The sequence below is a fragment of the Paramacrobiotus metropolitanus genome, unplaced genomic scaffold, assembly GCF_019649055.1.
Source record: "Paramacrobiotus metropolitanus isolate TYO unplaced genomic scaffold, Prichtersi_v1.0 Parri_scaffold0000003, whole genome shotgun sequence".
Taxonomy (NCBI): Eukaryota; Metazoa; Tardigrada; class Eutardigrada; order Parachela; family Macrobiotidae; genus Paramacrobiotus; species Paramacrobiotus metropolitanus.
In genome coordinates this window covers 1,594,638-1,620,778 of record NW_026570223.1, presented here as the reverse complement: position 1 = coordinate 1,620,778, position 26,141 = coordinate 1,594,638, and the positions used below count along the sequence as shown (strand labels likewise).

Below are 26,141 nucleotides of genomic sequence, written 5' to 3'. Positions count from 1 at the left end.
GCACGTGTCTGTGCCCAGTTGCAGTGCTAATCGTATTTATATGATTAATTAAAACCTTAGTTGCTGACAGCAGCATTTTATTTTGTGGCCTGACTCTCCTGACACAGTGACTGTTACCGGTATTTATATTAATTACGGAATTAAATTGTGATGCTTATCCTTGATTCCCGGGAAAATCAACGTACAGTAAATAATTCGCCTATCCGAAATAAAATCTAGTTTATTGATGATTGTGACAACTTGAAATGGAAGCAGCATATGCTTGTGATTTTAGTCCGACATGAATCGCGGCCGGCCGATTGGCGATATCATGGGCATCAATGCCGAAGAATGCGATGCCGAACGAGCGCAGAGCGAATACTATCCCGATAAAAACAACTCCATGGAGCGAGCCCTGGGACATTTTCCTGACCGGGATCTGGCCAACAAAATTGGTGACTACAACTACAGACGCCACAGCGGCAGTGAATAGTTAATCCTACAGTTGCAGCATGCAGATCGTATTTAACATCAGCAGCGTTTGCAACAGTTTGCTAGCGTATATAATATGTATTGTACACTATTATGTCTATGGTACAGTATATTGTTCAGTCATCGGTGTTTGTTCCCATTTTCTGTAGGAGTACTTTTTTTCACTCTGTTTTTCCAGATTTTTGAGAATAGGTACATTTGAACTTTTCGCACATCGGAGTCGGACAGTGATTGCGGTATTAATGACAGTCAATAATAGCAATTTGCGCTATTCCACTTGTTGACCTTTAATAGTAACTACGTACAAGTTCACTAGCACAAAACTGAAAGCTTAGATCAACAGATTAGCGACCAATCTACCAAACTAGGTGGCTCTTTGAGCACAAAATAAGCCCCAGAAAGGTAGCACATAAATATTTTCTGAATTCACACCAACAAAAAAGCTTCAAATTTCACAATAAGGCACTGATATCCCTAGAAAATTAACCATTTACGCAAACTGAAAGACGACCTACATCCGCGATAACATTCTTTTCCTCACCGTACCAAAAAACCACCAAACACTGCTCCTCAACTTTCTTTGCCTTTCCACGGATTCAAATAGGCACCCCACGCCCTGACATTCTCCGGAATGTAGCTGGCCGCTCCCGCCTTAGCCAGCTGCTGGCGCTCCTCCACCGTTAACTTCAGTATCGTCGTCATCACTTCGATCAGTTTCTCCTGTTCGGCCTGTGCGACCCGGTGCGTAAGAAACTTCATTAAAACATTCTTCAAATATTCCATCGACCCCGCGTGTTTCTCTCGTTCCGTATTACTCTCCGTCCTCCGCAGCTCATGCTTTAGCACCTTGATCTGCTCACTCAAGCGGACATTGGTGTTCTCGCTTTCGTGCAGCAGTTCCGATAAATGCTTCATCCGCTTGTGGTCATTTTGGTCGGCGCTGGAAGGAGGGATGGCGATTAGTTTTTCCAGCGGTGGGACGGCGACAATCTCACTAGCAGAGACACTGATGGTGCGATGGAATGATGGTAGTTCCGATGAGCCCGAGGATTCTGCGTCCGGTGCACCGGTATCGAAGACGTCGTTCAGTTCCAGGGATTCACTGCGACGTAGCGGAGGATCGTTCGTGGAGTCGGGCTTCTCCACCGGCGTCGCGGGACGCTGATTGTGACGAAGGGATTCGTTTTCCTGGCGGAGAGCACGCATTTCTTCCAACAGTTTGTGATTGGTCGATGCATGGAGATCCTTCAAAGCGGACATCTCCGATTCGTGCAGTCGGAGCGTTTTCCGATAATCCTGATGGGCGGATTCCTAAAACAAATCAACAATTATTAACAATTCACACTATCTTGAGTCGCTGGATTAGTGCTGCTATCAATGCCAGATCAAAAAACATGTGACAACCAATTTGGCAGCACAAAAGTATAGCGGTAACAATACAGATAATAAAAACCGACTTGTACAAAAAAACGAAGTCGAGATGCATTAAAAACAACGAACAACATTGTATAAAGTTATAAGCTACCTATTACCCATTTCACTGCGCTTCTGCATAAATATCCATTTTAGGAAAATACACTGTTCGAACCACAACTAATATACGTACTTTCGCATAATCCAGCGCCCGAATACGCTCTTCGCATTCCAGAAGACTGTTTTCCCACCGGATACGCTCGGCTTCCGATGACCGTTTGCCGGCCTCCGTCGCGAGCCGTTCGCGGCTCAACTCCGCCGACAAATCCTCGTTCTGTATCTTCAATGTTGTAATCTCTGCATCCAGATCCATGATACGACCCGTCAGCTCGTCCAGCTCCTTCTGATGGGTGGCTCGATCGCTCGAGCCTTTCTGCTGTTTTAGAAGCGCCTGCGCTCGCACTTTGTACTCCTCAAAATCCTTCAGTATGTGCTCATGCTGGGTTTTGGTATGTGACAGATCAACTGTTAGGCGGGAAATCTCCGTGTTCTTCTGGGCAACCAGTCGCCGCTCAACCTCCAAGTTTTTCTACAACACGCGATCAAAGTATCAATAAACAATACAATACATCAGATCCTCAGTTCATTGGCCGTTTACCGCTTGTACAGCAAGCAATGGTTGGATTGCATTGTTGTGAAGCGTATAAGTAAGAAATCAAGAATACAATCCCTCAGATACACGACGAAAGCAAGCCTTAATAAAATATATGTATTTTGAATGAAAATTCTCTTGGGAATAAGCAACCAAAAAAATAAACACATTACGAGAAAAAATATTAGGACGCTTTGGAAGAAACTGCTGTACGACAAATTCGAAAGAACACAATAATGATTGCACCTACATTGACTTAAATAAAACATTACTTAAATAAAACACCGAACTTTTAACAACCACCAAGACCAATATAAAATTCTAAAATTACTGTACCTGTAATTCGGAATGATTCTTAACTATCTCAGACTGATTGTTTTCCTGATCAGACATCTTTCCCTCTAAAGCTGCCATTTGTTCCTTTAGCTGTATGGCATCATCCCGTAGCGCACCGATCTCCCTCTCGCGTTCCAGACATTCCTTTCGACTTTCCACAATCGTGACTTCTAACTCTGAACAGCGCTCCGCTAGCTGCATGATACGGGAATCCTGCTCATTGATCATGGCATCCTTTTCTTCCACCTGCTTTTCCAGTTTATGCAGCTGCTCCGTGGCGCGCACCAGACAGTTATCCTTCACTGTCAGCTTCTCGTTCAGCTGGTCGATGGTGCGAGTGTAATCGCGGATTTCCAGTTCGGCGACGGAATGTTGCGAGAGGCGGGCTACCTGCTCTTTGGTCTTACGGTGAATTTCCCGTTCGGATTTGAGGTCAGCTTCGAGGGCGGATACCCGACGGAGGACGGATTGGTGTTCCGTGGCAAGCTGGGTACAGGTATCGTGCTGCTGCGTGAGATCGGTATGCTTCTGTTGCAGATCTGGAACAATGGCGATTCGTGAAACTGCCATCACAAGATTACTCACACTCAGTCAAAGCGCAGACCGTGTCTACGTTATATTCCAGTTTTCAATCATTCAAATTTGTTACAAAAAGTTTCATTGGCAGTTGATCAATACAAACTGTTTTTTATTTATACGAACTTACACAAGCAAATGCCATATGCACTTAAACATAAAATACGCGTATCCAATAATTAGAACAAGTAAAACAACTCACAAATGATTAAGGTAACTAACTTGATTCCTGCATAAAAATCGCATCAATCTCACTGGTCCATTAACCGGCATTTAGAAATGGTAAACAAAAAATACTGGGCGCAAATAAACAAAATGCGTAAAATAAAACTGCCGAGCGGTAATTTTGGTTGCATTATTACATTTTACAGCTAAGCACAGAAAGATTTCCTGAATTTTCATATTCTCAAGTTCAGTAACTAACGGACAGAATGTTCGCCCAGATTTACAATTTGTCAGTTAAAACTGTACACCGCTGGTGCATAAAAACGAATGCGTGAGAAACGGAAGCCTTCCCTTACCATCATATCGCGCCTTCATCTTCTGCAGCAAGAGCATTTGCTTCTTGCATTGCTGAACCAGTTCGTCCTTTCCGAGCGATTCCACCTGAAAAATACGAAAGGATATTACACGAAACGATATAAAGTGGCAGCGGAAATGATGTTTCATTAACGTCAGATAATGATGGCTATCGACTAGGTACAGTATCTGTAGAGTGATCAACTCAGCGAGAGTAAACACATGATATTTCCTTTCAACAACTAACCGGAATCTTCTTTTTCTGATCCGGAGTGCTTCGTCCATCAGCAGGATTTGAAAGGGGAGCCTGAAAAAAATCAACAGCGTACGTTTCTTAAAATAAAGTCATTGATTAAGATGTAGTTACAAATACCATAAATCACCAATACAAAAAATTCAACAAAACCGTATGCATAGCGTCGTAGTATGTGAAAAGGATTCCATTAAGCCTGAAGATTAGGCAAAGAATTCGTCGACAATACTGGTTACAATTTTCAAACCGCAACATTGATGCATACCCTTAACACAACTTTTACAAACAAACTTTTATACTGTAATATGGATGTGTCATCGTATTCGATTATAATGTAAAGTTATGAACGCAAAATTTCAACCCTTACGTTGTTAACATCGCTCGCAGGCTCCTTCTGGTTGCGCTCTTCTTGATTAGACTCCCCATTTTCGCTTTCTTTCTCCATGCCAATTCTACTGACAGGACTGGGAGGATCTTTACAGCGAAAACTTCTGTGTTAACAGTTAATTCATGTTTCATAGATAATCTTCTATCGGAACAGAGCTAAAATAATCCATGACTATGCATCACGCGATGTTTTCTGACACGAAGTTACATGTTGACTGGGTTCGCGTGAACGTCGACAGAATCTATCATGAATTTATCGGCGGAGTTCAGATTATTCCTTCAGACGGACTGCTGAGGAAACGTATAAAACACTGCTCTACATCCACAAAAAAAAGTCCAAAAATAGGCAAACCAGTTGAAACCACGATTTTCCCAGATTCTCACTGTCGAAGTAAGTAGTCACTAGTGACTTAGTAGTCCTAAAAAACTGCGCAACGTGTGTAGCGTGGAAATTTCAAAACAGAAAGCAGTGGGAATGATTAAACTTCCAATGGAATGCTCAGATCCATGGAATGGTATCGGTGCCCGGTGTTAACTTCTCGTTGGACTTTGCAAAAGTGGAAATTGTCAAACTGAAAGTTTGTTTGATTGTGTTTTGTTACTTGTTGTGAATTGTCTTTGTCCTTTCCTTTTACTGACCACCCAAAAAAAACATTTATTTCTATTTTCGATATTAGGAATTCTATTGGCGTAAACTGCGCTGCTGCCAGCGCTTATAAGCTTGCATTGCATATCATGCAGATTGCAGACTGTGCAGCGGCACACAGCAGTATCAGTAAAACAGAAAAACTGCAGTCTACGAACAGAATAAAAAGTGCTTGGGAACAATCGCCTAAGAAACAAGACAAGGAAAGTGGAGGAAACCCATAAAAAATGTTCAGCAGTTTGGCCGGTGGAAGCCACTCCAGGTTTTGACTCCATAGCCGCAAAGTGCAATTGTTTTCCAGCTGATTTGACCGCACTTCCGGTTATGACTCCGCCTACCCCTCACCTAACCGTTATTCGGAAATTCGACGGCTGCACAGCATCTCGCTGTACCATGCCGTTTTTTGGTAGAAGCACCCACCCGAAACTGATGCGCAGCGCCGCATTATTCAATTACCAATGACACGTAGGTAAAAACCAACTGCAGTTTTCTTCGCAAAACATTATTCTCATTAAAATTCATTTCCATATTTCGCAGCCAGCTCGCACCAGTTTGAGCGGCTGGCCAAAAACATAAAAAAACCGGAATATATTCTTTTATATTTATTCAGATTTAATATATTTTGACGTTGGTTTTCCCGAAAACATGGCTTCCTTCCTGGACTCGCGTAATCGGCGGACGGGCCAGCAGGCCATCTGGTTGGACAAACTGGAGGACATCTCCGATACCTTTTACCGCAAAACCAAACTGGTCTTGCCGCATATCGCGCGCCTGTGTTTAATCTCCACCTTCGTCGAGGACGGTATCCGCATGTGGTTCCAGTGGAATGAGCAGCGCTCCTACATGGACGCCACATGGCACTGGGGCTACTGGATCTCCACGCTCTTCGTCCTGACCAATCTCCTGGGCCAGCTGGTTCCCTGTGGGATGATTATGCTGCGCAAGCATGTGACCATTGCTTGCGGGATTCTATGCGGGATCGTCCTGATGCAGACCATCGCCTACCAGATCTTGTGGGATGTGCAGTTTCTCATGCGGAATCTGGCGCTGGCCGGCGGTCTCCTGCTGCTGGTGGCGGAGTCACGGGCCGAGCAGGGCAAGACCACTCTGATGGCCGGGGTGCCCACGATCGGAGATAATAAAAACGCGGAGAACTGGCTGCAGCTGATCGGCCGCGTCCTGCTCGTGGCCATGTTCGCCACGCTGCTGCATTTGGGAGCTGTCGCCGGGCATCGTCATCCAGGCCGTGGTGGGGTCCATCCTCATGACGCTGGTGACGATTGGCTACAAGACTAAGTTGTCGGCCTTCGTCCTGGTATTATGGTTGGGATTCTGGAATCTGTATTTGAATGCGTTCTGGATGATACCGGCCAATCGTCCCATGCGCGACTTTTTGAAGTATGATTTCTTCCAGACGCTGAGCGTCATCGGGGGGACTGCTGCTGATTGTGACGATCGGTGCGGGCAAGATTAGTGTGGATAACCGCAAGAAGGACTGGTAGTAATGTTGGAGATTTTTTTCTGTTTCGAATTTTCACTCAGTCTGTGGCCAGTTTTGTAGGTGGATTTTTAACATGTTAATGGGTTTCTTTCTTTCCAGAGTTTTTTCTGCCACGAAGATTTTAAATTTATTTGTGCTGAATAAGCATGACCGCTGTTTCCGTTTTCGTATATCTTCGATTTTAAAACGATAAATGCTTCGAGTTGGTTGTAAATTGTAATAAAGCACGCGAAATATGCACACAATTTCAGTGGTTTGAAACCTCATCGAAAGATGAAATAGAAATTTAATATAATTATGTTTCGCTGTCAATTTTTTTCCAGTACATATAAAAACGGTTACAAATAATAGAATATCAATGAAAGGTGAAATAAAAATGGCTTGAGCACTCAGCACAGTGCATCTACATATAGAAACTACATACATATAGAGAATATACAGTTTTTTATTTTCTCTCGTATAGGAAATGTACGGTTTATTTTCAGTATTTATTTATGAAGTCTACAAGATGCTGCTAGTGCTATGTATTACTGCTACTATGTCTCCTATCCACAGCGTTTCGAGAACTGTAATTGTCTTCGTAGAATTCTTGTAAACTGAAATTTGGAATAACGTTATAATTATGTTTCTGCCGGGTTGCGTGTTATTATTACTGTACTTACAGAAAACGATAAATGCTTCGAGTTGGTTGTAAATTGTAATAAAGCACGCGAAATATGCACACAATTTCAGTGGTTTGAAACCTCATCGAAAGATGAAATAGAAATTTAATATAATTATGTTTCGCTGTCAATTTTTTTTCCAGTACATATAAAAACGGTTACAAATAATAGAATATCAGTGAAAGGTGAAATAAAAATGGCTTGAGCACTCAGCACAGTGCATCTACATATAGAAACTACTTACATATAGAGAATATACAGTTTTTTATTTACTCGTATAGGAAATGTACGGTTTATTTTCAGTATTTATTTATGAAGTCTACAAGATGCTGCTAGTGCTATGTATTACTGCTACTATGTCTCCTATCCACAGCGTTTCGAGAACTGTAATTGTCTTCGTAGAAATCTTGTAAACTGGAAATTTGGAATAACGTTATAATTATGTTTCTGCCGGGTTGCGTGTTATTTATTACTCGTACTTACTAGCAGAATCAACACCGTGAAATTCGTAACGATAACATATTAAATAAACTCGACAACTCGTGGCACGCATACGTGACGTGCGACTAGGTAGAGGGTACTTTACACGATGTAAGCGCGAGAAACATCAGCAGAACTTAGTAAAAGTATCAAATATCCAGTTTTCTGCCCACATGAAACTCGTCTGCATTTTCTCGATTGTTACATTTTGGCAAAGTCAACAAAATTCTACGTTAAACGACTTGATACTCCGCCAGACGATTTACGAGCCGGTGCGGTCTGGTTGTGGTCGACGAGTCGATCGCTTTGCTGGGCAATGGTCTTCCCAGGATGAGAGCCGGCTCGGTATCAAAGGGCACATTTCCTGCATATTCCAGTTGATGCATTCGTCGGTGTGCGGTTTCGTCCAAGCGATATTTTCGAACCTGCTCCATGACGCGTTCTTTCAAGTGGTCACTCGCCAAATAATCTGCGGAATCAAAATATTAAACACCGTCGAAAGCGCACAATGTCATATTGATTTCATAACGTTTTATTACTTTTATACTCCAAGTAAAGATCAAATATTTTATACTAGTTATAACTCCGAATACGGTCAAGTGCGGTTACATGCGGAAAATCATCTTTACAATTTGACACAACGGTTCGCACCAGCATTAATGATCGAAGTATTTTGTATTGGACCTTTTTCTGAAATAATCTGGCTTTTGCACAATATGCAAATACACTTCTACGTAAATTGTGCATAATATACGGATAATATACGTTTTACGGATAGTCGGGAATCCGGGATAATCGTTACTTCATAGAAAATAGAAGAACCTACCCACAGCAAACAGCAAAGGATTATCCGGTTTAGCTTCGGTAGCTGCCCTGAAAAAATTGAGAAAATCGTTGCTTAAACTGTCTATACATATTTCGTTTAGCGCGCTAATTAACTATTTTATCGCGCGGTAATAAGCAGTGAATTTCATGATCGCAAGTAGGCAACTGGATTAGGTCGTAGCTAAACCACAGGAAGAAGGGACTGTTACAGGTGCTGCACTTTCACATGACAACTGCTGCAATTATGTATTCCACTTCCGGATGGACACGCAGGTACCGCTCGTCGTCCGCGTTTACATCGTACATAACTTTCGCTAGCACTTCCTTCTGCTTATTAGAAATGGCATCGTCACTCCAGAATTCTGGGCCTTTCCGAAAAAATGTTCTGCTATTTTGCTCCATTCCAGTTTTATTTTGCTCCAGTAATTGTGAGATTACACTACTATACGTTTTACTCGAAACAGTCTCCTGCGTTTATGGAAGCATTACTGCACAAATACTGCGAGTACGTCGATAATCAAAAGTAGCCGTATGCAAGTTAACGTTTCTTCCTTTTGTGTTTCTTAGAAACAGAACTGCGCTTGCAAATATAGTACTTCCAGTTTTGTTGTACCTAACGGTTAATTTTCCTTAAAATAATTATTAATTACGGTGGAGCTCTAAAAAAATTAACGAAGAAATCCTTAAACAGACAAAAACTGCGAAACTGCTGCTATTAAGCGGCCTTAAGCCTATTAATTATTGTAAACTTCGAAAAATAATGCTTGCAGATTACAGTTAATCTATTGTCGGTAGATTAATCGATATCTATTGTCGGTAGTTCAATTCTTAAGCCGAGAAGACAAAATCTTAACAAGTACTTCCAAATTAAAGGCTTACGTATTTGAATATCGACTCGACGTTGAGTATAGTTTTGCAAAATGTGTCTCTAAGGCTACCGCCCATATTCGGGTGTCGGCAAACCAGCCGTCGCATGTGTTCCTACTTATTTTTCGCCCTTCTATGCCAGTGTACAAGTGTTGACGTTAACGAAAATTAGAAGTAATTTCCGAGAAAACACAGGAACACAATACTTACAGAGTGGATTATTCATATTAACCAGACGATCCAGACCACAGGCCCGGGTTTAGGAAAAATACTTGACGAAAAGGATTTTTGGCACGGATTAGCTGACTGACGCAGCCGTCCACCGTTTCCGCTTATGACTCACACTGCACAGAGAGCAAGTTGTCTGTGGCATGCTTGAGTTGGCCTAGTAGTGAGCGTGTCTGTCGTGTTATGCTGAAAGAGATTTTTCGAATCCATTGCATTTGAAATCGACGGCCATTCATTTCAATTTTCAGCAGCGATCTTTTCCTTCCTTTCACTCTCGCACCAGCGTTTCACGTTGGTTTTGATACTTTATTGTAGTAGCTCAATATTTTTGCTAGGATAATTGTGTTTTTACTCTGTTTTGCCATACGGAAGTGAAGGGCAGGGAAAGACATGGCATCCAGCGGAGGAGGAGGAAGTGTCAAATCCAGTAACGGAAACGGACGGACTAATCCCAGCACAGGACGCTCATTATCGCAGAGTTCGGGATCCCCGGAAAATTTCAACAATCCCAATGCCAATGCTTCTCTGAGTTACCATGCCACGACAATCATTAAGACTATTAAATGCCATTATTTATGGACAATCAGTAATTATACCTTCGTTAAGGATAAGGATGAATCCATAAAATCCCCCAAATTCACCACACCTGATGGTACAGAATGGTAAGTCTGTGTGTTATTTAGTTTTTTCCTCCACCATTTACATCTATCTTTCATGTTAAAAACGGATTTGAGCGCGACATCTTGATGGCATGATGGGTTTTGAATTATTGTTGTGATGCAGGTTTAAATTGTATGTTGGGTGATAATGCGCTGTAGAAACTATACTGTCGGTCGTAGCCGTACAGAAGGCTTACTGGTTGCGCTCAGTTCGTTTGGATAATTGGATCTTGATTCTTGACGGGTACTTTACTTTGTTGCAACAGTCTGTCGCGTTTTTTTCTGCCCAGATCAGCAGTATTTGTGATGGAATACGGTGTGTTGGAATCAATCATGTGTTAGAAAACTAATTTTCAAGAGGGGGCTCATACATATTGCTGTTTGCGTTTCGTAACGGTGTTTTCTGGTGACTGGGCTTGATTATTTTGAAAATGTGCAGTGTACATGATAAGTTTTTCTCTGTGCTTTATGACCCGAAAAATTACAGCAGGGTGGGCTCCGATGATCTATTTTGTTGTTTACTGCATTTTCGGGTGTGTGTGATTGCATCTGACAGGCGTATGAGCGTCAACACTTGTACTGATTCCTATCGCGACGGTGAGGTTTCCAAGGCGTGGAGGAGATTTTCTGGATTTCACGGATAAGACGGATTTTAAAACAAACAACCATCACGCGCCACACTTGTTCTTTGCACTGGTGAAAGGGGTGGGGATGCTAATTAGGGTCATTAGCATTTGATTTTACTCATTTAAATGACGCTTTTCCTTTCACACTTTCCTTCTCGTCATTGTTAGCACATTCCTCGTTCAGTTCGAATTACCGTTAATCAATTGTATGATTTGAAGTATTTTGTTTTCCAGATGCCCTTAATATGTAGACTACTAGGAAAAAAGACGCAAAAATTTTGCTAAAAGCGGTTTTAGCAGGAGAATGTATTCAAAGTATTGTTTTGCAGTATGATAAGTTTTACTTTTCATAGTAATAAAAATATTGAGACGCGGTTGCTATTTATGTACTGTACTTAATTTGCGAACAGGGACGGAGGTGACCAGAAATTAATTTATACATGAATTGACCTCATTGAGAGATTGGGTATTTAATTAGCTCTTGTCAGTGATATTTCATTCAGTTGGTATTGCACTAAAACTCTAATGTTATTGTCTCTTATTAGTCCACATGCTGGTTTATGCGAGGTGGTTTGCGAACTTTGCGATATCACTAATTGACGCGCTCCATGACTTGCAGCTGCGGTATTTATTCATAATGTTATAGTGTTTATTATGAGATATTCCGTGGTTTCGTAATTGTGTGGTTAGAGATTAGTTAACGGATGTGCGTCCCACTGTGCAATGCTTTTCCATGTGTTTTTACTTGAAGTATTTTTATCACAGATTATTGCCATCTATTGAATCCTTCTCGATCCTGTTTATAAGAAATATTAGAGACTGGACACAATACCCGTACAGTAGATTAAAATGTTTGTTTGATCTTTTTTTCTGGATGGAGAGAATTTATTACTTGATCCGGAAAGAAATACAGTGATTACAATGCTGACGGGTGTTGTTGTCTTGATATTAGGTATCTGCGTGTGCATCCCCTGGGATTTAACCGGGACGTCCCCGAGCGCAACTTCGTCTCGGCCTACCTGTGCGTGTATCAGCCTAATCAGGGCCATGTGCAGGCCAAGCACCGCGGGAAGATTCTCTCCTTTGAAGACGACATCCACGATGCCCTCAAGACCATGGAGCGCTCGGCCAAGATGGGCAAAGTGGACTGCTTCACCCGCGACAACTTCAGCTGGGGCTGGCCCGAGTTCATCTCGCATGGTGATCTGTTTGATGATGAGAAGAAATTCCTCCAGAACGACTCCATCCGCATCCTCTGGTATCTGGAGATCCTGGTGGAGGTGGAGAACGCCGTCAACCGCATCGAGATCCCCCGCGCGACCCTGGGCGTGGATTTTGGTGAGCTGCTGAAGAGTGGCCGCGGGTCGGATGTTGTGATACGGAGTAAGGATAACAAGGAGCATCGCGCACACAAACTGATCATCAGTCAGCGGTCCAAATACTTTGAGGCCATGTTCAACCATCCCACCAAGGAGAACAACAAGGCCACGGTGGATCTGCCGGATGATAGTAATATCATCCAATTATTGTTGGAGTTTATGTACACGGATAAGGTCATCGGGACCGGGGATGTGCCGGCGGTGCAGGATCTGCTGGTGGCCGCTGACAAGTACCAGATTGATAATCTGAAGCGCTCCTGTGAATTCCAGCTGATTGAGCGTATGGCGTCGGATAACGCCTGCCAGTTGTTCCTCCTGGCGGCCAACTATAACGCCGAGGATTTGAAGCGGGAATCCAAGCAGTTCATTGCGGCCAATCTGCGCAGTGTGATTAAGACGCCCGGCTGGAATGAGCTGAAGGACTCTGAAGAAGGCTTCGGTCTGGCCACGGATCTGTTGGATATGCAGACGGGAAGGGAAGCGGAGGCCGGCAGTGGACAGGAGTCGATGGCTTGAACGGCGTGCATGCTGGAATTATAATCGTTATAAACATTCGTGGAGGTGCTCGGGGGAAAAAGAGATCAGCCTGGAAGAAACATGAGTGTAGCGCGTTTGTTTCTTTTTGATTTTTTTTGGTTTGTCTCTCTTTACTGTGTTTGTGCTAGGCGGTTTTACGTTTTTCTCCCTTTCTTGCTGCGAAAGTTCTTCTCTTGCGCTACCGCAGTCTTTTTTTGATTTGTGGAGGTGTCTCGGTTAGATGTCATGTTAGGAACCCGTCGCTTAGAAGGTACTCTTGTACGGTTTTACTAAAAATAATGGAATAGAACTAATATTAGGCCATTATAAATAATAAATACCAGTTTAATGGATCTTATGAAGTAAATTCTCGACCGATTTGATTTTTATTTACACGAATAAAAACATAGCCAATTGTTCATGCTAACAGAACTGCAAAATGTAAACCAGATAAATTCGTCTCGTTAGAATAAGGAATCACAGATCAAGAAAAGACATTTTGTCCAAACCAAACACACTGTAGCGCTTCTAGCGCAGCAGTAAATCTCTGTGGTACAAAAACAATTTCAACCGGAAAGGCGGGAATAATTTACAAAACGGACTGTTTGTTACTTGAGTGAGTCTTTGCTGATGCGGGTTAAGGCATCAATCTGAGATTTATAGAGCGCCTTCATATCGTCGTAATCCAGACGCAGTTCCTGTAATTCTTCTGCTTTCTCGCCGTACATCTGCAGCATCGCGTTGTAGCGGTGATTTATATCCTGCAAAAGAAAAAGGTTAATTACTGATTACTTCGCATAATCAAAGTTGACTGATAACAGACGACAGTATTGCCCAAACAAAACCTTAATGTACGTTCAACAAAACTTAACCAATAGTCATGAAATCGCTTTCGGTCATTCTCACACAGAAAATATTTTGACAGGTTTAATTAACGATTCAATGCAGTAGACAGTCTTCTTACTGTATTAGCGCCTCTCAAAACTTCCATTTCCACTTTCATACGCTCCATCTCCTGAGCCTTTTCGCCGGATTTAATCAACTGATCCGACAGAGTCTGGCGCATGATTTCCAGCTGTTTTAACTCGTTCTTTACATGCTGCAGTTCGCCATCTTTGAGTCTGAGCTGTGACTGGACGGAGTCAATGAAAGGAGCGCCGGTGCCCCGCAGAACATCGTACAACGAACTGGCCACTTGACTGCTGTTGCTGGGTGACCATCGACCATCAGGCTCCAGCGTGGCCGTGCTCAGCTGGCTGCTCATGGAGTCCGAGCGGCGAACGGAGGGACCATGAGCAAAATTCTGAGATAACCCTGAATAACCGCAACATTACAAAGGTCATTTCAATAACCCCAAAGAAAACTTTACTGTATAAAACAACAGTCCAGTCCTATCAAACTGGAAAAAAAATTTATTCTTGAACATTATCATAACGCTGCTCTACTTTATTAAGGCTGTTAAGTTCGCATCTCATATTGACAACCACCCACATGGTTCCACCACAGTAGTCATTACACTACAAGCCATTCATAACGGCATCCTATGATTCGTAATCTGTATCATGCAGCCTGCTACGATTATATTTGGCGGTACTACACTGATCACGATTTCGCAAAATAATATGGCCGAAATTTTGTGATATGAAATCCGTTTTGATTTTTTGTGCTACTACTATTAAGCATCATTTACCTAGAAAAAGAATAAACGAGCAATTACGTACCTCCATCCAACAAACTCGTATTCTGCAATGTCGCTTTCAGTTCATTAATCTGCTCGGTCAGGGACGCCACTTTGCGGCGTTCCATCTCCACATTTTCCTTCTGCAGCGCTGTCTGATGTTCCAGCAGCTGTTTTTCCCGTCGTAAAATCCCCAACTCGGCATTAGTACTACTCCGCATAGCATCTAGTTCTTTCTCCAGCTCACCCATTCTGGCGTCCAAGGTACGACAGCGCCCACTCTCCGCTTCCAGGTTGGCAGATAAACTGTGGCGCTCCTCGCGGACAATGGTCATCTGTGCTTCCAGGGCCTGCAGTTTTGCTTGACAGGAGGTTAGACGGTCCACCGCTGCACGTTCTCGTTCCTGAGCCACTGATAATTGCGCTGCAGATTCCTGAGGTATGCAATAAAAAAACAGTACCGTACTGTTCGTTTCATCTAGAGAAGGTGTCCCAAATTTTACCAAAAGCATATCCGAACTTTATTTTGTGAATCTTCATTCTGATTCTGTTAGTCAGGTATCGGTATTATTTTACGAAAAGTAGTGTTTTACGAAAAAAAAGTAGTTACTCCTTTGCCTTTCAGCCAGGATATCTGATATCTGTGCGAAAACAGGTCCACTTCAATTTTCAGCCAATGCACTACGAAACTTTTCAGAAAAACTAGGAATAGTTTCCAACACCGAGAATTAATCACCAGAAAACTTTGTGCTACGCTACAACTAATAATGGAGGTAAAACCTGATAGAAATAAATACAGCATATAACACCGCTATTCCACATCAAAGTATACAACAAAATCAAATGCAAAAAACAACATAAAAACTCCCGCTAACGTTAATTTTAACAAATGCGGTTTCCTTATCACTCTACGGATTTGATAACGCCTCAGCTTTTCTAGCTGTCATATTCTACAGTCTACCGCATATATCCACGCAACCTGAAAACCTAATAAAATAACTGAACTACACAGCAGAAATATTTACCTGCAGGCGCTTGGTAAAATTCTGCTCCAGTTTCTCAAACGTGGCCGCTTGTTCGGTCATCTGTTTTTGCAGCGTTTCATTGTGTCGCATCAGTGGCCGTGTGGCTTGCGCGAGATTCTGTGACAGCTCTTCATTACGGACTATGGCTTCCTGCAGGCGATGCTGATAGTCGGCCACCTCTTCCCGGAAGCTCTCCTCCTTCCGTTTCAGTATGGATTCCAGACGACTGACGTTGTTCTGCAGAATTTCTACGCGTTCGGTTAACTCCTCATGGTCGCGCACTAGTTCTTGTCGTTGTAAGTCGAGTGCTTGACGCAGCTCCTAAAAATTGAAAAAATAAAGTACAGTCATCGACCACCTCTTTCCTGAACATTTTAAACGAAAAAGGCATATAAAACGCCTATGCAATCTTGCAGGAAGCAAAGTACAGCTAAAAAAAGCAAGCATATCGAAAGTTATTTGTACGTTTCATGATGTGTAAAGCACTTATCGAATGCTCCAAACTTTCGGACCTTTGTAACAGTGACACAATACTACGGTTTGTATGTACATTGCGGATAACCTGGCGCCCCACATCATTTCAGCACGACACGATAGGGACAATTATTCCTTTACCTCCTTGGCGGCAATTTCCGCAGACAACAGCGTTTCATGCAGCTGTCCATCATGAGTTGCTCGTTGTCGGTGTAATTCAGCCAGTTCTTTATACGCTACATCAAGAGCACTTTGTAGCGATGCCACTTTGGACTTGGATTCTTCGTTGAGATTTCTTGTCGCCAATAAATCCTTCTCCAATCGGTCCATGGCAGCTGCTGACTGTTGATTCGCCACAGCATTCTTTTGTTCCAAATCTTCCGACAGAGATAATGTCGATTTTAGTGCAGTGATTTCGTTAGTCCTGTCATCTAAATCGTTCCTAAAATGAAAATATATCTGCATTTCAAAAAAATTGCAAATGATCTAACGAATTTGGGTAAAATTATTACATTGTTATATCTCTTGTCTTATCAATCGTGCCACGCTAAACCACCCCGCAAATTTCGTTTTCAGATATTTTCGAAACTTTAAATTTTCTCTCCAGGCAAAGCGATTATGTAAAAGCGTATCGACGTACTTGAGCTTGGCGTTTTCGGCTTCCAGTTCAGTTTGGCGTGCGCGGAGTTTTTTAATGTGATTGCTGCTTTGAAACTGCTGCTTCGACAATTTTTCGCCCTCTTCTAGTAATTCTTTAATCTGGACGTCTTTCTCCTCAACTTGCCGCAAAACGTCTTTAAGCTGACCACCGGAAATGTTTTCTGTGGTGTTCTTCATACGATCCCTGAAAGCAATCATGATTATGATACAGATCAAATGCGTATCCTACCATTTAACAACAGTATTTCCACAAAAGTCATAGCCAAAAAGTTATACTGAAAACGAAAATTCAAACCAAAGTGCATTCGTCCCAAAATTACAGTGTAGATTTGTAAGAATACTCATGGACCTCAATTGTTTACGATACACTACGATATTTTACATTAACATTAACACAAATTGCGCATTTTTACCTGTTTGATAGTTCATTCTTAGTTAACTTCAGCTGCTCAGAAAGGGATTTTTTCTCATCATTCACTGCTTGGAGTTTCCGTTCCAGTTGAGCAAAGTGATCTGCCATTTCATTTCTGTTCCTATCGATTTCCAAAGCCGACTCTTTCAAAAGGGCGATTTCACTGCAAATTATTATAGACTTACATCTATTCCCGGATTCCCAACTAACCGCTAAGCAGTGTCGTAATAAAAAGCAAAATACTAACAAGAAGTATAAGCAATATCCAACCTTTTCAAGTTATCATTTTCCTCCTTGATTTTCACGCTCTCAGAATTCAAGTCGGCAATTTTCTGCTCACGAGCGACAATAATTCTCTGCAACGATTCCAGCTCCTGTCAAATTCAAAAGCATCGATTAGACACAATCGTTGCAGATCAAAGCGAGAGGCCTAAAAACGCCAAAACCAGATCTTAAGGAATGCACAAAAAGCGAGAATAACGATAATGACCGGAAATAATATTAATGCGCAATTCAAAATAATTTTCACTAACACATAATGTTCGGAAAACCCACCGTTCTGGAAGCGTCATCATTTGTAGCAGCAATATTTGTGTTGAATTGTAGATCAATTTCCCGTTCAGTAGATTTATCCTCTTCAACACTTCCCGTTTCGTCGTTTCTTACAACGGTAACAGACTCCGATTTCACAAAATTCGAATTACTCTCCGCAAAATCAGTTTCAGTTTGCTCTCTCTCATCCGTCCGTGTATTTTCCACTGGTTCTTCCTCCTTTTGTATAAGCGGGTCCAATTTCGGAGGCTCTTCCAAACTGTCAGTTTCAACTATATCTTGTTTTACAACTGTAGTCTGAGGCTGTACATCTTGTACTGCATTAGAATCAACTGTTGTCTGAGCCTGTACATCTTGCACTGGATTAGAATCATTCAAATTCACCGATCTCCCATCAAACGGTGCGGAATCGGATATCACATCGGTCCACACACCATCAGGCACATCCACAGACTGCGACCCGTTCGAAAATGCATTATCAAACAGATTTTCCGAGCTAACGTCCAGCAGACTGCGATCTTCCCGCAAACTGTTCTCCGATAGGAGAGCGTGGGTTTGCTGTAACGGAATTTCTTCGCTGGCTGCTGAAGCATCATACAAATCGAGGGGAATGTTTACGAGAGCGTCCGACGCCGTCTCCACCACGTCCACCTCTTCCGCGGGCTCCTCATCATGAAATAAGATCTCCAATCTCCCTTGCGAGATATTCACAGGCATCATACTATCACTATCCTCACTCAACGCTTCTTCCAGCGCGTCCTTCTCCGGAGGATGATGGGACACCGGTTCAACGGATAGATAGTCCACGGAAACCAGATTATCCAGGATGTTATCGGGAGGGGAAGTTAGAATCTCCACAGAGTGATCGGGCGGATGTGTGACATCGCTGACAGCGTGCAGTTCCGATGTGGACCAAGTGTCGACGGAACGTAGTCGTGATAATGAGCTGGTGCTGGCGCGCCGACTCAGCGAGGGCTCTTGGAGGGATCGGGGAGTGTCATCGTTTAGGGAGGATTTCGATGAGCTTTTCGTGACAGTGCTGAGGCTGTTAACGCCAAACATGGAAAAGAATCCATCTGTTTCCTCTGCAAAGAAAATCGAAAATGAGGAAAAGTCGAAAATAAACACGGCGCATTCAGTGCGTATCGGTAGCACAGTACGGAAGCGTAGTACAACACCACAGAGAGTGGACCGCAAAAATTCCGTAAGCAACAATGATGGAGGCAGTATTTTTATTTTTGGAACTAGTTTGATTATTACCCTTGACGCTAGAAGTGGGGGTTGCAGATCTGCTAGAAACTGTTCCATTCTCCGCTTTCGGAGTGTTATCCGTCGCTTCCACATGGACTTCAGGAATTTCGAGGACTTTATCGATGTTTTTCTGGGCTTGTTTCAGCGCGCTCTTGGCCGTCTTGGCAATAGATCCGCCGATTGTTTCCCAGTTTGTTGTCCCGAACCAACTCATTTATGCACGATTCGCGATGTAGGGCATAAAAATGATAAATAGATAAATATGGATTATGGATAATAATAGATGAAAAGATAGAAATGTGGGAAACAGTACAAAAAATCGGGTATAGCACCATAGCACAGCTAAACTTCAGCTGCTGAAGTTTTTTTTTTGACACGCTGCACAGGCCACAGAGAGTGCTGTCTGCCGCAGTGACTCGGTCTTGGAGTAGCGGCATGACGAGAGCAAGTCTGCTCTCGCATGACTTGATTCTTGACGTCGTCTCCGTGCGGTTGCGACGTGCGACTAGACGGTGAAATCATTCCGCTGATATAATCTTTGGCTCAAAAGGAAAGAAGCGGCGTTATCGTTTGCGATAATCCGTGTTGTGGTTTACACTTGATGTGGTACAATTGTAAAAGATATATTTTCTGAATCAGTTTTAGAGTCTGTATACAAAAGTTTACATGATTTATACCTTGACTTTTGGAGAAAATGGTTAGTGGAGTAGCTGGTTCGGAAGAGGAGTTGGACGGACCTGTTTGTTATCATGATCTGAAGAGCCGACCACGACGCTGCACGGATCTTCCGTGCTTGTTCGTATTCTTGATTTTCGTCATTTTTCTGGTACGTATCATAACTTTAAAGTGGAGAAGTTGCACAAATTCTTGCAGTTGGGATCTGTGCTGCTCCTGGATAAAAATATTTGACTTTAAAGCTTTTCTAAATTCTTCTCCTTATTTCATATTGCTTTCTCCTTGGATGAGCGCAGATTACAGTACTAGGCAGATCTAGAATTTGTCTTAGGATAAAATACGAGTATTATGCTAATTATGGGAATTAAAACATGAGGATACTCCGCTTTGTATCGTTGCGAAATGGAAATAACTTTCAAGTATTATCAAATATCCTGTGGTGATGCCACAGAATCTTTCTGCTTTTATCAGTTTTATGGCTTTTTGAATTTTGCCTATGTGACTGCAGATTGTCGGAGGGATTCTTGCAGCAGTGTTCGGATCGCCGTTTCGACTGCTCTATGGACACGATTCATTCGGGAATGTTTGCGGAATTTTTAATGATCGCATTGATAATCGCACGTTGACGGGATTGGATTTACGGGACAAACCGTGAGTTTCAAATTGCACATCAGTTTCAGTTATAGTTTGTATTATTTCAATTATGGTATAGTCTAACGCAGTTTAATGGCTTTAACAGGGTTCTCTATTTCAATCTGAGTGCGTAATGCCTAAATTAATTATAATTGTAGACCGCATTCAGAAGAAGCATTTCTGAGATTTGATGGATTTTTTCACTGACCGTTATTATATTTTATTTTCCTTATATTATCTCACTGCCGCTCTTAGGTACGTCTTCTCCTTCGATATCAACAATCCACGGGATTCGTTGAAGATTTGTGTTAGCCGCTGTCCCGATCGCCCTCTCTCCACACTGAAAGATCTAGAGAATTATGGGCGACGTGAAGGCGTCGCGCTATGTCGTTATGATATCTCCATAGCCGAATATGGGAAGAGCGATACCGTCCTTCTGAATAGCGACGAATGTGCGGCGCTACGGCGCGATGCCACCGCGGTGGAGATCCTTGCGAATTACGGGGTGAATGGATGCCTCGTAAAAATCGCCCAGTGGCGCGAGGGATATGGGAACTGTCCCAGATTACCGGTTCAACCGAGGTATCGGGAAATAAAAGCACTTCGTACATCTGGATTTGTTTTTATATTTGAATTTGTAAAAAAATGCATTTTTGAGATTTTACAAATTTTTTAGTTAATTCTTTTCTGCATTACTTGATTTTCGCTTGATTAACAACTTCACAAGAAAACCGCAGTAATATTTGTCTAACAGCTCTAATTTTATTCACAATTTTAATACATATCATTCTTTTAGTTTGTTGAATTATTAGATTGCAAGGTTCTTCAAATATGTCATGATAAAAGGCATAAATTGGCCACAATAGCTGACTTTATCGAATTTTTGCATGGGATTACTTGTTGTGTTGGGTGCAGTAGAATCGTAATCGATAAAAAAAAATAATTTTTTAGCATGAAAATTGTGCACTGATCGAATAACGTTTGATGCATTCTGTATTAGCTTTCCCGTGTTACGACGCTGCGTTCCCGACAAGGCCAGTTTGTCAACATCCGACGTGCATGTGGTGTACGATTTCTACGCCTACCTGAACAGCTTCGATTTCTTCTCGCAAATTCTGGCCGACTTGTATGCCAGCTACCGTGAAGTCATTGGATTATCCTTCGCTGCCCTAGGTAAATAATCAGTTCCGTTGATTTTTTGTCCGGTGTATTTGACTAACCTCTTTTCACACCGGCTCACGGTATGCATCAGCATGGGTGGTTTCGTATCCGTGAAAATTGGTTTTTCTATAGATAAGCAAATATTAAAATATTGACTGCTATTTTGAGTCCACTGTTAATTCGTCCGGCATTCATTAAGTACGTGAATGTGCCGGTACGGTAGGAACTGAAGTGTGATAATGGTAATCGGTGTATGCATGCAAGTACGTAATAGTTATGTTGTTTACAGTGCTATCGGGAGTACTTTTGCTGGTTTTATACTACTGGACAGCTGCGATTATTTACGTCATATTGATCCTGGTCAGCTTGGGCAGCGTGGGTAAGCCACAGTTACGATATTTATATACTTTTCTTTATGTTTGGAAATGTTTACTCTAATTATTATCTCTTTGTCAAAAGAAAATGAAAAAATTCAGCGAAACTTGGAATAAAATTATTTATTTATTTTTTTTCGTTTTAAATTCTTGCGCGTTTCTAGCGGTAAATTGTTTCCTGGTTTTTTTGCACTGCTTTTTTGCTGTACTTGTATTGCATATCGGTATACTGTTTGCGGGAGATGTAGCACAGGTGTAGTACAGTGTATGACATGAGCTGATTACTCGTATCATCGCTTTACCGTCTTCACGTCCGGCTACAATCCGTTCTAGTGACTTTTGATTAATCGCTGATTTGTGTAAACTGCGTAATTTGATTTTTAGCAGACAACAGGACTAGCATCTTATTGGCTTTTTAAAATTGCTGCGTTGTAGTCTGTTCGTTCAGCTTCGGAATTTTTCAGTATCTGGCTTATATTTTAACATTTCGGTCCGTTTCGCCGTACTCCGTTTGTGCTGTTTATTTCTGATTCTTGCAGTGGCGACGGCTTTGTTGTGGTGGGCATGGAGCAGTTTAAAACAGTCTCTAGATTCTCGGCTGTATTTTGGTCAGTACGACATTCTGGAGGAGGAAAGCAAAAACGAGATTATCCTCTTGACGTTTGCTATTCTGGCGACTGCCCTTACAGTACGTATGGGATTATAGATTGATTCATTTTTCCCATCCGTAGCAAATTCCATACGTATTATATAAGCTGGTTTCTTGGATTGTGGTTTCGGAAAAATTGTAACATAATTCGTGTAATATTTTGAAAAACATTGGGACAGATATGCACGAGCGCGTGGAATTGTTTCATATCTGCTATTTTCAGGTGATCTTGTTTCTTATGCCGATCTGTATTCGGCTGAAGATCGATTATGTAACCCGCATGTACGAGGAGGCCACGGTGTGCATTCGCGGGATACCGTCTCTGCTGCTGCAGCCAGTGTGGACGTTTCTTATTCTGGGATCGTTTCTGATGTTATGGTGCGGCGTGATGCTTTGCTTGGCGACTTCCGGTATGGTCTTCGTTATGGCACCATCCGTTTGAAAGCGTTGTCATGATTCACGAATAACTTTTTTTCACAGAGATTCCGCGTTTTGTGCGCAAGCAGATTACGGTGGACTTTTTGTCGGCCAAGGTGGCCATACCCGACACGTCCTTCACGGTGATCGAGTATGACCAGCAGACGCCGATGCGTTTTATGTGGATTTTCTACGTGCTGGCCTTAATCTGGATTAGCGAATTTATTCTGGCCTGTCAGCAGCTGGTTGTAGCCGGTGCTATTTCCAAGTGGTATTTTGAAAGGTAAATATTGGCCTTTTTCTTGTTGACTTGTATTGTTTTTAAGAAGTCTGAAAAATATAAAATTTTCACCAAAAAGAACATTAGTGGAAAGTTTTTTTTTGCGGTTATAGTCTGAAAAATTTGTTGCACACGGTTGTGCAGTGGATTATGGCTATAATGCTGAACTGTTTTAGGGATAAAAAGCAATGTTCCAGTCCGGTGTTATCCTCCATCAGCCAGTTGATTTGGTATCATCTCGGTTCGGTTGCTCTTGGATCATTCCTGATTACCATTTTCAAAGTGCCACGCTTGATTGTGCAATATTGCCGAAGATTGTAAGTACACCTTCGCCCGCTTGAAATAAACAACGAAATTCAACATGTCCGTATCTTTTCTCCGGGAAATTTTCTGTTTTCGGAACCGCTGGCCTTTGATTGGCACGCACAAAAACGAAAAATTTCACCTTTTTTTAACGTTTGCTCTTAATGAAAGTTTTGAAATAGTCGCATCTCCTTGACGTTATTGCGGCTAGTATCATTAAGAACGCCACTACTCTACGCTCAGTTCCGCTTACATTATTACACTGTTGTCGCACATTTTATTCTGCGAGAAACGTATTTTTAGAGAAAAGTCAACGGCGTTCTTAGTTGCTACCTGTTGAGTGTTATGTGAGTGTTGAATGCCAGATTTGTTGATCAAGGCGGCATAATTATAAACTGTTATTCAGTTTGCGTCGGAGACATGGATCCTGTTCTGATGCGACGTACCGCTGCTGCGGTGGATGCTGGTGGATTTACGATCGGTTTCTTGGGCAGTTGAATCACAATGCATATGCCATCATAGGTAATTAGTTATCGTACTGCGGTAAATACTGTGAAGGCAACACAAGCTGTTTCGTATTTAATACAAATTTTACATACTCGTACTTTATTTTTGAAAGTATGAGCAGCTGTGTGTATTGGTGCCGCGGTCGTAGTGCAGTTAATGACTTCATCATAAGGAAGCCTTCAACACTGCCAGTTATCTAACGTTAGATTCATGTGCGTAGTTAATGTTACTTTTCCGCTTAAATTCTCTTTCATCTCAATTTTTTATCCTCAGTATTTTTTTGTTGCGGGGTGGCACTTTTGTTAGCGCAGCGCTGAGTGATGAATTGCTTAAAGACAGTAGGGATTAATGATTAAATTTGACATTTTGCAGCGGTCCAGGGAACGGTTAACTTCTTCCCAGCTGGAGCGGAGGCCCGGTCATTGTTGCACGATAACGCTTTACCGATGATGGGGGTGAACTGTGTAGGCGATTTCGTTCTTTTTCTGGGTGAGCGGCGATGATGTACCCTAGGAACGTTGCCACCAGCAGTGTATATCATGTGGTTTTCAACCTGTGATCTCCAGTATAAATTGTTCAAATATTTATTTAACATGGGTTCTTTCCGCTTTACAGGAAAGTGTGCCATTACCGCCATTTTAGCTATTTTGGGTATTGTGTGTATGAAATACGACCCGCAGCTGCATTTGTATGCCATACCGCTTCTGTTGTGCTGCATTTTTGGATACTTCATTGCACATTCGGTTCTTTCCTTGTATGAGGTGAGTTTTATTGCTGAACGCTGTCAAAAGTGGTCACAGATGAGGCACAATAAATTCCTGCACGGTGCTCATAAAAATCTTAAATATTAAATAGTCAACGGAAGACATCAGTTCTGATTTTGTAATACATTTACTACTTATCCCTTGCAAAAGCGAAATTGTAATTTTGTGGGTATTTGATTTTTATTGTTGTCCATTGTGCTTTCGTTTTTGCACTTTTTTACTTTTGGATCATCGGTCTGCTTTTTGTCGCCCGTTTTTTAAGGAAAGCAGTTGAACCAAAGGAAATTTCGCTGTAGTAAACTGTTGTTTCTTCTCATAATTTGAAAATAATAATAAGTTGTAACAGCTTTTCGATCTGACTGGTGAATGAAATTAAAATGGCGTTATAAATTGCCGAATAATTTAAATTACATATTTTGCAGATGGTGATTGATACCATCTTCTTATGCTACTGCGAAGACATCCGTCTCCAGGAAGAATGCTGGAGCGGCGCCACGGATGTGGTTGACCGGTCAACCGGACTATTCGCCACTCCGACGCTGCGCGAATTCATGGCCAGTGCGCCGGTGAAATTCCGCAAGCCGCGCATTGTAACCACGGCTCCGTCTAACGAATAACCTGTCTGACGGTTCTTCTTTCCTTTACGACCACTTCCTACCTCCCGGTTTCCAAATCTCCCTAGTCCAAAGCCTGTATCCTTGACCTCAATTCCTATGGTTGCTGTTTTTCGCCTGTGACATATTAGCGTGCATTTGATGGACTTCATGTTTGCATTTTTGTAGTTGGCTTTCGTAGTCATTTCCGGTGGCAGCCCATCCCGGTCAACGACTGAATTTTATTTTTTAATTTTTATTTGTTTAAAAATTCTTACGAAACGTTTTTGATTGGTGAATTCTAGATTGTTTCAACAGAAATCTGTACAGTTTTCTCTATTTGTTTATAAGGTTTAATTGTACTCATGTACTGTACTTGAAATACTGTAAAGTACTTTGAGTCATTAACTAAACGCTGTAATTATGTGCAAATTAATAGAATGCCATGAGGTGTGGCCCTCGAAGCAATAATTTTATGCGATCTGTACCTCAACAAATGATTTACACAATTGGTGTCACGTTTTGTTCCATAAAAATTCCGATTGCGTAAATCGATCATATGCACTGATAAGTGGAAATTGTAACACTCGGAAAATTAAAATATTGCTAAGACACGCCTTGATCTCTGTTTATTGGGCGAACAATGTGGCAACTTGGTGGCTTTAGGCGCACCGCAATCAGCGCATTTTAACCATACGCACAGCTCCGCCCCGCCGGATTGGGATTGGTTTGGCAGC

The 26,141-nt window shown here is 42.0% G+C and overlaps 6 protein-coding genes across 7 annotated transcripts; 3 read left to right on the top strand and 3 right to left on the bottom strand.

The window, feature by feature from the left end:
* Nucleotides 1-726: 726 nt before the first annotated feature.
* LOC129595224 (GRIP and coiled-coil domain-containing protein 2-like) lies at nt 727-5,035 on the bottom strand. Its single transcript, XM_055492155.1, has 6 exons — nt 4,588-5,035; nt 4,215-4,274; nt 3,970-4,054; nt 2,873-3,411; nt 2,078-2,473; nt 727-1,782 (listed from the first exon to the last, which is right to left on the bottom strand). The coding sequence occupies exons 1-6, from the start codon at nt 4,663-4,665 to the stop codon at nt 1,042-1,044; spliced, it is 1,899 nt and encodes a 632-aa protein (XP_055348130.1). The 5' UTR covers nt 4,666-5,035; the 3' UTR covers nt 727-1,041.
* Nucleotides 5,036-5,738: 703 nt separating this feature from the next.
* LOC129595241 (surfeit locus protein 4-like) lies at nt 5,739-6,999 on the top strand. Its single transcript, XM_055492181.1, is given in 3 exon segments — nt 5,739-6,468; nt 6,470-6,682; nt 6,684-6,999. Coding segments are annotated over 3 exon segments (855 nt in total). The 5' UTR covers nt 5,739-5,898; the 3' UTR covers nt 6,756-6,999.
* Nucleotides 7,000-7,872: 873 nt separating this feature from the next.
* On the bottom strand, nt 7,873-9,228 carry LOC129595251 (uncharacterized). Of its 2 annotated transcripts, none has more exons than XM_055492192.1 (3): nt 8,948-9,228; nt 8,723-8,769; nt 7,873-8,365 (listed from the first exon to the last, which is right to left on the bottom strand). In XM_055492192.1, exons 1-3 carry the CDS (start codon nt 9,121-9,123, stop codon nt 8,130-8,132), a joined length of 459 nt encoding a protein of 152 aa, XP_055348167.1. In that variant the 5' UTR covers nt 9,124-9,228; the 3' UTR covers nt 7,873-8,129. The 2 variants fall into 2 exon arrangements, with proteins under 2 accessions (XP_055348167.1, XP_055348174.1); XM_055492199.1 differs by having other exon boundaries at nt 9,026-9,228.
* Nucleotides 9,229-9,987: 759 nt separating this feature from the next.
* LOC129595231 (speckle-type POZ protein B-like) lies at nt 9,988-13,349 on the top strand. The gene is made up of 2 exons (XM_055492170.1): nt 9,988-10,478; nt 12,054-13,349. Exons 1-2 carry the CDS (start codon nt 10,207-10,209, stop codon nt 12,994-12,996), a joined length of 1,215 nt encoding a protein of 404 aa, XP_055348145.1. The 5' UTR covers nt 9,988-10,206; the 3' UTR covers nt 12,997-13,349.
* A 10-nt stretch (nt 13,350-13,359) lies between these two features.
* Nucleotides 13,360-19,444, bottom strand: LOC129595204 (TATA element modulatory factor-like). Its single transcript, XM_055492136.1, has 10 exons — nt 19,058-19,444; nt 17,801-18,882; nt 17,516-17,619; nt 17,247-17,408; nt 16,814-17,017; nt 16,315-16,615; nt 15,700-16,020; nt 14,718-15,108; nt 13,961-14,310; nt 13,360-13,757 (listed from the first exon to the last, which is right to left on the bottom strand). Exons 1-10 carry the CDS (start codon nt 19,260-19,262, stop codon nt 13,605-13,607), a joined length of 3,273 nt encoding a protein of 1,090 aa, XP_055348111.1. The 5' UTR covers nt 19,263-19,444; the 3' UTR covers nt 13,360-13,604.
* Nucleotides 19,400-25,915, top strand: LOC129595215 (choline transporter-like 1). The gene is made up of 13 exons (XM_055492147.1): nt 19,400-19,874; nt 20,232-20,374; nt 20,612-20,938; nt 21,357-21,529; nt 21,807-21,896; nt 22,431-22,579; nt 22,764-22,950; nt 23,021-23,240; nt 23,414-23,554; nt 23,947-24,062; nt 24,420-24,536; nt 24,663-24,808; nt 25,234-25,915. The coding sequence occupies exons 1-13, from the start codon at nt 19,743-19,745 to the stop codon at nt 25,426-25,428; spliced, it is 2,136 nt and encodes a 711-aa protein (XP_055348122.1). The 5' UTR covers nt 19,400-19,742; the 3' UTR covers nt 25,429-25,915.
* The last annotated feature ends 226 nt before the right edge of the window (nt 25,916-26,141 follow it).

Excerpts from the sequence above, each read along its gene's own strand:
- LOC129595231 (XM_055492170.1), top strand. The coding sequence starts at position 10,207 with ATGGCATCCAGCGGAGGAGGAGGAAGTGTCAAATCCAGTAACGGAAAC. Across the intron at positions 10,479-12,053 it reads ACACCTGATGGTACAGAATG|GTATCTGCGTGTGCATCCCC; the intron begins GTAAGTCTGTGT and ends TCTTGATATTAG.
- LOC129595224 (XM_055492155.1), bottom strand. The coding sequence starts at position 4,665 with ATGGAGAAAGAAAGCGAAAATGGGGAGTCTAATCAAGAAGAGCGCAAC. Across the intron at positions 4,055-4,214 it reads ATCAGAAAAAGAAGATTCCG|GTGGAATCGCTCGGAAAGGA; the intron begins GTTAGTTGTTGA and ends CGTATTTTTCAG. Across the intron at positions 1,783-2,077 it reads GGGCGCTGGATTATGCGAAA|GAATCCGCCCATCAGGATTA; the intron begins GTACGTATATTA and ends GATTTGTTTTAG.
- LOC129595251 (XM_055492192.1), bottom strand. The coding sequence starts at position 9,123 with ATGGAGCAAAATAGCAGAACATTTTTTCGGAAAGGCCCAGAATTCTGG. Across the intron at positions 8,770-8,947 it reads ATAATTGCAGCAGTTGTCAT|GGCAGCTACCGAAGCTAAAC; the intron begins GTGAAAGTGCAG and ends CAATTTTTTCAG. Across the intron at positions 8,366-8,722 it reads TCCTTTGCTGTTTGCTGTGG|ATTATTTGGCGAGTGACCAC; the intron begins GTAGGTTCTTCT and ends TTGATTCCGCAG.
- LOC129595204 (XM_055492136.1), bottom strand. The coding sequence starts at position 19,262 with ATGAGTTGGTTCGGGACAACAAACTGGGAAACAATCGGCGGATCTATT. Across the intron at positions 16,616-16,813 it reads GCCGAAAACGCCAAGCTCAA|GAACGATTTAGATGACAGGA; the intron begins GTACGTCGATAC and ends TTTTCATTTTAG. Across the intron at positions 16,021-16,314 it reads CGGAAATTGCCGCCAAGGAG|GAGCTGCGTCAAGCACTCGA; the intron begins GTAAAGGAATAA and ends TTCAATTTTTAG.
- LOC129595215 (XM_055492147.1), top strand. The coding sequence starts at position 19,743 with ATGGTTAGTGGAGTAGCTGGTTCGGAAGAGGAGTTGGACGGACCTGTT. Across the intron at positions 21,530-21,806 it reads ATTATCCTTCGCTGCCCTAG|TGCTATCGGGAGTACTTTTG; the intron begins GTAAATAATCAG and ends TGTTGTTTACAG. Across the intron at positions 24,809-25,233 it reads CGGTTCTTTCCTTGTATGAG|ATGGTGATTGATACCATCTT; the intron begins GTGAGTTTTATT and ends CATATTTTGCAG.